Source organism: Anguilla rostrata, chromosome 1 (assembly GCF_018555375.3).
Source record: "Anguilla rostrata isolate EN2019 chromosome 1, ASM1855537v3, whole genome shotgun sequence".
Classification (NCBI taxonomy): domain Eukaryota; kingdom Metazoa; phylum Chordata; class Actinopteri; order Anguilliformes; family Anguillidae; genus Anguilla; species Anguilla rostrata.
The window spans coordinates 58,211,084-58,223,113 of record NC_057933.1 but is presented as its reverse complement, the minus strand read 5'-3'; the positions used below and the strand labels follow the sequence as shown (position 1 = coordinate 58,223,113).

Here is a 12,030-nt window from a genome sequence, read left to right as displayed (position 1 = left end):
GAGTACATGCTGCACTCTTGCCATGATCTTTGCCGGATGCCGACTCCTAGGGAGAGTAGCAACAGTACAGTATTTCCTCCATTTATAAACAACTTGTCTTATTGCGGAATGATGAACATCCAGGCCTTTAGAAATACTTTTGTAGCCATTTCTAGCTTTATGCATTTCTACAGTTCTTCTTCTAAGGTCCTCAGAAAATTGATTAGGGTATGGTTCACATGAACAATTTGTTTTTCAGAAGAGTAGACTCAGTCAGTAGCCAAACTTTTTGTGCCTTTTTATAGGACAGGGCACCTCCAACCCACACCTCCAATCGCACCTCATTGATTGGAACACCTGAGTCCAATTAGCTTTTGGAGAAATCATTAGCCAAGAGGTTTGCATACTTTTTCCAACCTAGACTGTGAATATTTAAATGATGCATTCAGTATTGACAAGAAGTACAATTATTTGTCTGTTATTAGTTTACGCAGTTTGCATTTGTCTATTATTGTGACTTTGATGAAGATCAGACCACATTTAAGGAGTAATTAAGGCAGAAATCCAAGTAATTCCGAAGGGTTTACAAACCTTTTCTTGCAACTGTATGTGACGCTTTTTCAGTCATGAGAACACATTTTTCAAAACTTTGTGGTTGCTATCCTTGTTCTGTGCAGAAGCTAGCTTGCTTGCTGACTAATAATTGCCACAAAAATTAAAGAATGTGCTTTTACAGATTTACAGTCTTTATGAGAAACTTTTTTATTTCTGAAATGCATTCTCGATCATTTAACATGCAAACCTCATATATCATTTCATAATTAGGAATGGGTATCATTTAGATTTTGATGACACCCATGCTAAAATTATACTTTTGAAACAGTACGATGCCTAAACAGTACCTGAACCAGTGGTCTAGCTTCTTTAAAATAACGAGCAAACGATGACGTTAAAGATGGTTCTGATGTCCATTTTTTGGATTTAAAAGAACAGGTATGGCATTGTTTGATCTTTCTGGTAGATTTGCAGAATTTCTGCAGTGTAAGGTTCTTGTTTGAAAAGCCTGCACATGAATACAGTTTAGTAATTCTGAATGAATCATTATTATAATGGATGAAAGGATAATCTATCTTAGGGCTGCCATTTCAGCTTTTAAGAGCATGCTTAAAACACACCTCTTTAGTCTTGCCTTTTCTTAGAAACTGTCTCTCTGTTGTATGTTTCACTGTGTGTGCATGGGCGTGTGAGCAAGAATGGGATTGTCTGCCTTTGTGATTCTGTCATTTTTATTTTGAAACTGTCCGATATGTTTTAATATTAATATTTCTTTACAGTTTTTATGTAAAGAATTGAATTTCATGTATAGAATGAAATACGCTTTATGCCTTAAGTTTAAATGAATAATTGATTATGTGAACATCTAACTTCTAACTAACATTCATTGATTCAGTCAATGATTCTTTATTTTTCTTTTTTTCTTTTTTTTTTGTTTAAACCAATTTTGTAAGAAATAGTTCTGTTCATATCACCATAAATTTCACTATACTGTGAAATTGCTCAGTGGAATTAAGCATTCTGGAACATTCCCTTTTTGAAAACATTATATTAAATACAGTTTCATTATGCCATCAACTGACAGATCTTATTGCTCAATCAGTCAGATGTGACTGCACATAAACTCTCTCACACAACATCTAAAATATAAATTGTAATAAAAATTTTTTTATAAAAAATGTTTTTTCTTCTCCCAATGAAAGATTCTTAAGTAACTGATTACAATAGTAATTATGACTTTGCAGATCTAAGATTCTTAGGTTCATATTGGCCCTATGTAAAATTTGGAGTTACACAAACTGGGTATTTTTGGTTTTGTATTTGGATGGAGTAATAAAATGTAGTTCACATCTTGTTAGCTGAACAGCACAATACAACTTATTTGTGGTTGCTGTGCCAACATAACAGCTTGTCACCAGAGCTTAGAATTTGCAATCCACAGTTGAGCTACTGAAAAGTGGTATTGTAATCAGTTACTTAAGAATTTTTAATTAGGAGAACCAAAAATGTGTGTACAGTGTATATGTAAACCTCGGGGATACACAGATGCATGACACGTTATCAGGCACACTCAGCCACACACACACACACACGATCCGTAACTAGGTTTTATAAGAACTTAAACAGGGTGTGGATCTGTACAAAAGGAGAAGCCCAGGCCTGATGTGTATTAACTGACTGCATTATTATTCAGTCGCACTCACAGAATGATTGGCCATGGCCATCAAAAAAGCACTGATACAGCAAACAAGACAAAAATGTTTTGTACATTAATGTTCACTTTATGCTACAAGCACCATGAATATAAATGCACTATTGATCTCATTGTATTCAGTAAGATCTATAATGATTGGAACAGAGACATATCACAATTGGCACAACTCTGGTCCACATGTTGACAAACACCAATAATAGACTCCAAAAGCAATTAAAAGCCTAGAATCAAGACTAGATACTGAAGCTGTCTTATGCCTGCATTAAAGAAGCTACTGAGCACACCTGACTGAGCAGAAACGCCTATGAAGCCATTTGTCCCAAACATTATAGTGCCCTGAAATGGGGGGACAATGTATACAAAGTGCAGTAATTTCTACAAGGTGAAACCAAAATTATTATTTTTTTAAATAGCCTGTAATAAAAGTTGAGAATCTGAACTTTAACCACATGTACATTGTTTTATTACTAAAGCTGTGGAGTACAAAGACAAAAAAATGTATCCCAAACATTATGGAGCTCACTGTATATATGCTGTGTATAAAATTACACCTGAGTAATACTTGTATTGCAAATATTGTTCTTCATTTTCTCTCTAAAAACAATCAGATATTCCAATCAGAGATGTAGGGTTTCAGCCCATCTGACCAAGGCCTTGAACCATCAGGCACAGCTGTCCTTGCAACTTAAATTATCATAATTCCTTACAAATCATGGGAAGTCTCTGAGACAAGGAGGTCTGAAAAGTATAAATACTACCTGAGACCAAACATATCCAAGTAGCCACCAATGAGAAAGGGTTCTGCCAGCTATTCTACATCACCTGGGACAGCAGATACATTGAGCACAACTGGCTGAAGGACATATCACAACAAAGGTGAACAAATGGAAAGACACTTATAGTAAGGACACAGCTGTCAGTGAAATGCAATGACATTTACATTTGATACAAAATATACTCTGTTTATGTTGGTTTTTTAAATTTAAAGAATGCCTGGGTACTTTTTTTCAGTTACATGGTTATCTACGCAAGCTATCCAAAATGTGTGTATTCAATAATTTTAGCAAATAAGACAAGTCAGAAGTTTTATAATGTATTCAGTGCCTTAGACCTACCATTCTGAGATTAAAAATCTAAATAGCACTTTGTAAAGCCTTCAGCATACAAACCGAAGCGTATTCTTATAATTCATATTTCTAAATATGTCAAGCTAGAAAATATCACCATATTATATCGACCGCTTAAGTTGCATGGTGATTACAGATGATTCAGAATGCCGCTGCCCGTCTCATCTTACAGATGATTCAGAATGCCGTTGCCCGACTCATCTACAACCTTCCCAAATTCTCCCACGTCACTCCTCTGCTGCGATCACTCCACTGGCTACCGATCGCTGCCAGGATCAAAGCCCTGACCCTTGCCTACACTGCAGCCAACAGGACAGCCCCCATCTACTTGCAGGACATGATTCAATCCTATGTGCCTGCTCGACCGCTCCGCTCTGCGGCAGCAGGGCGCCTTGTAACCCCTCCCACCCGACAAAAGGAATCACAGAGCTTCTCCACCCTAGCTCCCCAGTGGTGGAACGAACTGCCCGTCCCTCTCCGAACCTTCCCCTCACTACCCATCTTCCGCTGTGGCCTGAAGACTCATCTCTTCAGACTATACCTAGACTAACCACCACCACACTGTATATTTTACTCTAAATCCCCCCCCCCCCTTTTTTCATGACACTTGTTACATGTTGCCCCATCCCAGCACGTTTTGGTAATCTGTATTTGTCCTAATACTGTAGCTTATCCTTCTGCCTAGTTGGCTTTGCAGAGGTTAGGTCTGAATAGTGTTCACTGTGTGAACTAAACTGTGTTCAGTATTGTATCTTACTGAACCTGTGTTTAGTAGTTGTCTATGACCATGAAATGCGCTTTTTGTACGTCGCTTACATGTAATGTAATGTAATGTAATGCATGGGCCAGAGTGGGTTTATTTCCATTCATTCCGTTTTTTTATGGTGAATTTTCCAATCAATCTTGTCACAGAATACACCATTTGAAAGTGTTAAAGCTCACAGTTCTGTATCTATAAGCTGCCAATTCCAATGTTTTAGTGACAATGGTTCCTTATTTTATAACACCTTCTTTGCGTTTTGTAAATCCACAGACAACACACATCACAATGTAATCGGTATGCTTGTCATGTTAAGAATCCAGTGAACAAATCCATAGTCATTTTTAGTAAAAAAAAAAAAAAAAAAAAAAAACCTTAAAAACAAACAAACATGCTGACTCAGAGAAACTGCTACCTCAGTCTATTGTTTACTTAAAAATTCTCTGGGGTTGGGGGAAGAAAGCCACTACTTCTTCTATGAGTATATAGTATAAAGTATATGGAATTTTACACCTCTAATAACAATAATATTTGGTTACCAAGTGTTCTTTTGGAGTCTACAGATGGCTTTTTTGGAAACCCAGCCTAGACATAGCTCAGAAAAAACATTGCAGAATGCTCAGTTTCGGTGGTATTGTCATCAAATTTGAACCAGGATTTGTCCAGCAATGAGCATGTGTCTGCATTTTAAGCCTCAGGCATCTGTATTCACTCAATTAAAACATATTAGTTGAGAGAGAACTTCAACTTGCACTGTGTTTGAGCTTCTGTTACTTTGTTTGAGTGATATTTAGAGTTATTCAGACTCTTAGAAAACAAATTCCCAAGGGTTACCTTTCAGAGGAGACCAGAATTATGCCTGTATTCAAAAGCGTTCAGGAATAGTAACCATTTTATTTTGGGCATGTCATTTTCAGGCTTATGTTAAAAAAAGGGGGCAATACATAAGGGGTTAACACAGAAATTAACTTAGGCAATGCCAAGGAATCTCCATGACAACCAACAGGGACACCAATATCTGAAATTAGACAGACAAAATTCAAGGAAATTATCTAATGACTGAACCACAGTAATACAGACATGGCCTGTATAATACAGTTGTTGGCTACAAACCAGTTTTCATATTTACTTCCCTTGTATGAACTTTATTTAATTAGGTTGCCTTTTTCCTTGTTCTTCCTTACCCTGGGAAAGAAAAGCACTCAGCAACTGATTTCTGGGTTACCACAGATTTGCATTAAAATCATTTTAATTGGAGGAAGTGGGGTTTTTTAGTACTGTTTCTGACCTGCAGTCTCATGTTCCTCCTGGCTGATTGTTGGGAGGCAGAAAAAAACAGAAACTCCTGTCTTTGTGTTTTTCATTATTAAAAGAAGGTGCTTGGCATTTTCTGTGTAATTACTAGGGACAGTGCTGTGGCAAGGGGGACCTGACATCCTTAAGGCAGAATCTTTAGAAAGACCATTATGCCTTTAAATTATACAATAGTCCCTTCTGAATGTTGACTGTTTTAAGCTGCCTCTACAGTCTTTCCCCAATCAGCATGGCCATCTGTCATTTTTAAAAACTGTGCCTCTTTTTTTTTTTTTTTTTGGAGAAGATTGTTTGTGCGAAATAGTATCTAACATCTGAACTCATCTGAGGTAGATCCACTTTGACAAATACTAACCACAGTGCATGCCGCTTGCTGCAGAACAGCTGCAATTGCTACCCATGCCATATTATTGAGTCACTAAGGTATTGAAGCAAATCATTGACCTTGAAACCATGCCCAAATACTTAAAGAGAGCAGTTAGCTGGCAAATAGTATATAAGCACAAAACTAAGACATGCAACACGAACATAATTCCATGTTATAAGTTGTGAAGACGTTTCAGCCATCAGATGAGCACTTGAAGCATCAACATTTGAGAGCAGTGCTAAGTTTCTTCTCTACCAAATTACTGTATTCATTATGTTTGAGGCTGCACCTCATCTGAGCTGTTTGAGTACAATCATTTTTAAACTCAAAAATAGGCCCTGGTGTCAAGTTATCTTTGTGTGTACAAATAAGCTAAAAGATTGGTTTGCCCACACCTATTTTTCACATTGAGCAAGAACTGATTTAGAATTTGTGATGTTTCTTTAATTCTAGCCTGTGACAACAAATAATTTCTGTCATTGTTGAGGAATACCATTGTATGAAGACCCGTCTCTTGGATGCCTAACATAAGTAGTGTCTTCCTCTTCTCATTTTGCAAGTAGTAATTCAAGAATCATTGACCATCTTTCTGAATCAGAAACGCCCTATATTGAGCATTATTTCCATAAAAATGACTCTGGTACTGACATTTATATAGATTACACAACTTAAAAGTGTCATTATTTCTGTCCACTGTGTTACCATTGCACAGGGAGCGTAGTGTGTGTGCTTTCCACCCACTGTGGGTGCTTTGTGAATTGTATGCATTTTATTTTGAGCTTTTGCAATGGTTTAACCAGTGCAAAAGAATCATATTCCTTTTGTGGATTCCCCCTCGGTGTAGTATTCCTCTTACTTGATGAATGTTGAAATGAATAATCCACCAAGCATTTTAAAAACCTGAGGGTCATCCTACAGGGCAGCACTGGTCATCACTGTGGATAGAAGTACAGTAGCTCTCGCCATTCTGATAGGGCAGCACTGGTCATCACTGTGGATAGAAGTGCAGTAGCTCTCACCATCCCTACAGGGAAATACTGGTAAATCTCCTGAATAACCTCTTGTCCTCCCTGGCACTTTAAAACGGAGACTTCTCTAGAATGCTTCACATTATTACAAAAGGCAACTTTTCACTTTGCATACAATCTGAAGTACTATGGGTATCATAATGGCGGTGTTTCTGTGAGCCTGTACCTTTCTGTGTCCATGTTTGCTGCATATGAATAATACAGTATGGACCATATTACTGAAGTGAAATCTGTAATGTTCGCAACCTGAATATTTTGCTTCCCTGTCAAGCACCTTGTTCCCTATATGAATCAATTATGCTGCCTTGTGATTCTCTCTGTGTCCCTGTGTGAGTTGATCCTACAACCCTGTGATTCTCTCTGTGTCCCTGTGTGAGTTTATCTTGCAACCCTGTAATTATCTCTGTGTTGCTGTGTCAATTGATTCTGCAGCCTTGTGATTGTCTGCAAGTTCTTATCTGAGTCAATCCTGCAGCCCTATAAATCGCCCTGTGAGCACTGAGACAGTTATATCAAGACAGGTACACAGCCACCCAATTTCAACCTGTTCTATGCCACTCCATGCCAAGGTGTACTCTCACTCCGGTAGGTTCTTTAATGACTTTGTCATGTTTCGATAATTATATTCGCCCAGAGCTCCAAACTGCATTAATGCTTTGCTTAATGCTTTCCCCCCTCCATTTGGAATGCCCAACTGTATTTATCAGCACTCACTACTGCAACCTTCGCTCTTGAACTTGAGAGAGTGCAGGCGAGCATGTAATGTCAGTCACCGTTGCGTAACACACTACAGTTTGCAAGTTTGGCTTGCGCAGACATGACCTATGCCAGGCTCAAACTACACAACCAACAAAATCTGAAGATCGCTATACCACTTGCACTTCCCGACATTCTATCCTGTAAATTTATATCTCGCCAACATTGTGGTGCACATACTTACTGTAACGCCTCGGCACGAATGGGAAGACACTAACACAATTCTTCACTGGATTTTGGTCATGAGGTATTAATTCTCTACTGTCTTGCAAGAACAAACACGAAAATCTGACAAATCATGATGTAACTTGTCAGTTATAAACCTGAATGAACGCTACATTGTTAAACCACAGAGACTGAGTCAGCTCTGGTCAAAGTCTGTTATTTCATACATTAAAAAACGAAACAAGTGTTCTGCTGCTTGGTTACTCTGATTGTGCCAAGTCGGTTATCTTTCAGAAAAGCCAATTGCATTGTTGTAACAGTTCAACTATAATCCCATTTTATTCATCAGGGTGCTGCTTTTTTTTGAGGCCATAATGCTACTAGCGTGCTGGGTTTTTTTCTAGCTTGATCCACATGGCTTTCTCGCAAGCTCATTGGCTGCCCACCGGTCACAAAGCTTGCGTTTACAAGGTCAAACTACCAGAGCAATTCAGATTTGTTACAGAGAAAATTAGTTAAAAAATACTGGGAGATCTGTGACTTGTCCAAGACAGGCAGAGATTGGGCCCTGATTGCATTTACGACTCGATTACACCCGTGGCGGCTACATGTGCCAACAAGGCTCCAATTTGCAGATTTTGTCCGTAACCTCTAAAATTTGTCCATGACAGCTGAATCATGATAGGTAAAGCCATCTCTGGCCATTTAAGCAGTGACAAAGCATTGACTATCCCAATAACTATTTTGTTATTTTATATATTGAGTAATATATATTTCACTATATTGACTGCAACAATTTTCAATATTGACTGCAACTCTTTTCAACATTTTTTCTGAATACATCATTTCCAAGAAAAGTATATATATATATACATATACTTTTTCTCACAGCCTAAAGATTCACCTCTTCAGACTACACCATGGCTTACCTGACCCTCTTTAACTATCTTCTTTCTTTTTTTAATTATTTCAGATATAGTAAAGTTACAGGCATAATTGTGTAAAGACAGGTACAATAAGTTCAGTTTGTAAGTCATTCTGATTAAGATTGTGATTGTAATGAAATGTAATGTGCATGAGTAAAAGCAGGAAGAAAAAATATAGAAAGAAACACTACGGCTGAGAAACATTGGTGTGCTTAAATGATTTTAAAGCATGAGAAGGTGCTAACACAAGTCTGAAAACTAATAAAATGATAAGGTAATGCACATATGTGACATGTTCACAAACAGGTGCAGAAAACAAAACAAACAGAAACAAACATTTGTTGAATATACAGACCTCACAGTTGTCAAGATAGAAAATAGAAGCTTGAGTTAATCATTTCTATTTCAAAAATGCCTGTAAGTACAAACCTTAGTTAATTATTTTTGCAAAATATTCCATGTGATCCTTTAAGTACAGTGCTTCTGGACTCTGTTGTGCTTGGGTCTGGTTGCTTCATACAGTGCTTTCTAGTATATCTTTGGTCTTGTTTTTTCAGCTTTTTGATGTTTTTTGTCCTTCCCACTGTCATGTTACTTGTCCATTAGACTGGACATTCAATTTAAATGTCCTGTCATCTCATTGTATGTCTTACTTTTTCTGTGCTTTATTTTGGCAAGTATGATAACAATTCAGCTGGGTTATGAAATCACTTCCTCTTCATTGTGGACAGACTCATCTCTGCAGATGTAGAGACTGAGCCAAAATTAATCTTGAACATTAAAATCTGCACAGGCCCACACAGGTCAGACCACCAGCAAGGATTTCTTACATAAAACACCATCCTGACACACTGTTCAAACACTAATTTTGTAGAACAGATCATTGTTGTAGTGTAGGATCACAAAAAGGTGATTCTGTTTTGAACATACTGGTTTTTCTACAAAGTTTACTGGTTCTACTACAATACTACTCAGAAATAGTTTTAAATAGTCTTGATCTTTTATCTTTTAAAATCAGGAAGCAGAGACTTTGTTCTCTTTTCTGTGAATACACAGATATTGAACCTGGACGCACCTGTGATGTGAGAGCAGGCCTACCAGCATCTATTGCTACATTACATGCTATTGTCTGAGAAAAAGTCTTTTGTCTTTTGCATGTATACTTGAAGGAAATGAACTGTATCTCCAGACAACAGCGTTATATGAATACCTTATCACCACATTCATGAATAGGGGACTGTATCAGTGACAGCACTGGATTTCATTTTCTTACATGAACAAAGAAAAAGGTATTCTTTCTTTGTTCAAAATAATTTGAAATTCATTTTTGAAAAGCAAGTGTGATCTAAAAATGGCTAACATATTATAATAATCAAACAACAAATATGCACAAGCTCTGCTGTTGTTTCTAGATCGTCAATCATTGTTCACTTTGCTCAAATGGAAAATCAGTAGCCTTGCACATTTTGAATAGGTCAACATGATCTGTTCAAGTATGCACTAGTCTTTAACTTTTAAGTATTTTTATTTTTTAGTTAGAATGATTTATTCTATTTTTAAATTGATGCCAATCATTCAAGACTGGCATTTAGGTTTTATAGAGTATGTTGCTGGTGTAGCTTTAGGTACCAGACTGGTAATAACCATGAACAATATACAGATAATAACAGTAATTAACTGAAATGCCTGATGTCATGAGTTTGTGTGTCTATCAATCAGTTTAATGCCCTTATTGCTAATCTCCCCCATTCTGTCTTGTATTGCAAGTTACATCACTTAATTGGACCAATCAATGTTATGAAACCTTACAAAAAACATGTGTTGGACAAACTTGAATTACCCATTTTAGCTCTCAGCAAAGATATAAAAAGCTCCATATAGTGACTTTATGTATAGGACAGAAATAGCAAAGATGAAAAAGCATAAAACCACAAGAGATTTCAGACTTGTATATTTGTCAGCTTCATTAATGCTGAAAACATCCATATTCATCAACCTGGCTCTGTAGAGAATATGTCATCTTAACCATAGGGTTACACTCTCAGATTATTGGCATGGATTTAGATGATTAGATTAACATTCTTTCCCAAATGTAATGAGCAATAAAGCACTGGGAGAGCATGGCATGGCATGGTTCAATACATATGTGATCATGAATAGCAGTTGACTTAGGTTCAAATTACATATGGATTTCAGTTTAAATTTAGGGCAATATATTGATCTCCAGGTTACAGTCTGATTTTAGTTTTATAGTACAAGATGATTTTGTTTCATATTGCAGGCTGATATTAATTTTAGGTTACAGACAGATCAGAACTTCAGTTTACTGGCTGAACCTAGTTCCATATTGCAGACCAAATATTTGTTTTACATGACTGCCTGATCTCATGTTCAGATTGCAGACTAGTCTTAGTTTCAGATTGCAAGTTGATCTTACCTGGTCCCATGGACAGATGATACCCCCAAAAAACATGAAGAGGTAACCCATGGTAACGAGGCAGGCCCAGATCACCAAGGAAAACACATGTAGCATCTTCTTGAAGACCGACTCCATGCAGACTAAGACGAAGATCGTGAGGAAAATGGCCAACGCCGTGGGAACTGTGATTATGAATGCAACGTGGTCCTCGATGTTCTGCGGACAGACATGGATAAGAATTAAACAAACCCCCCTCTCTGCACTCTGGCCCCCACAGTTTTCAGACTCCCACTGAAAGTCCTCTCATTACAGTACTAAAAATGTTATTCTGAAGACTAGATTCTGTTGGTGGCCCGTTGGGACTTTAAGCCCTGGAGTCAGACAACAAAACAAGAATATGAATGAGAGAAGAAAGGGAGAAAGAGAGAGACTGCTTGCTTCTGCCAACACTTAAATGCCTTATTGCTTCTTTACAAGTTGTCATGCAGTGCACATATTTTACATGAGAAAGGAACACCCATACTGTACATAGCACAATGACATAGGGGAAGGGGGGCAAGGGGGACTTATTTATAAGTTCCATTAAAATCTCTTTTAAATTATGTTTCAGTATTATTATTGTAGTGCCCAATTCTAATGAAATTTTGGTAGTCAGTAGGTCCAAAATATAGCAAACCAGTTTTGGCACTGATGGGCCACCTGGTGGTGATATAACCATCATTTCAATTTCTTAATTTTAATTAATCATAGCCCATGTACTGTTTGACCTAGATTCTTGCAACCAACCTCTCAAGATCCTACTCCTTTCAGAGTGATTTGTAAAATGGGTTCACTGTAGACTTATTGCTAACTAATTGTCTACAAAATGCCTATGTGTACTTGGTCCCATAATAATCAGAAGAATAATACCATATTATTAT

At 37.3% G+C, this 12,030-nt stretch overlaps 1 protein-coding gene across 2 annotated transcripts in view; it reads right to left on the bottom strand.

Annotated features, from left to right (window-relative positions):
- adcy2a (adenylate cyclase 2a) overlaps positions 1 to 12,030 on the bottom strand; it is a 77,210-nt gene that overhangs the window by 61,847 nt on the left and 3,333 nt on the right. For both annotated transcript variants that reach the window (XM_064344983.1, XM_064344992.1), the window contains exon 2: positions 11,129 to 11,326. In XM_064344983.1, coding sequence (XP_064201053.1) covers positions 11,129 to 11,326 — 198 coding nt within the window. The remainder of the gene's footprint in view (positions 1 to 11,128; positions 11,327 to 12,030) is intronic.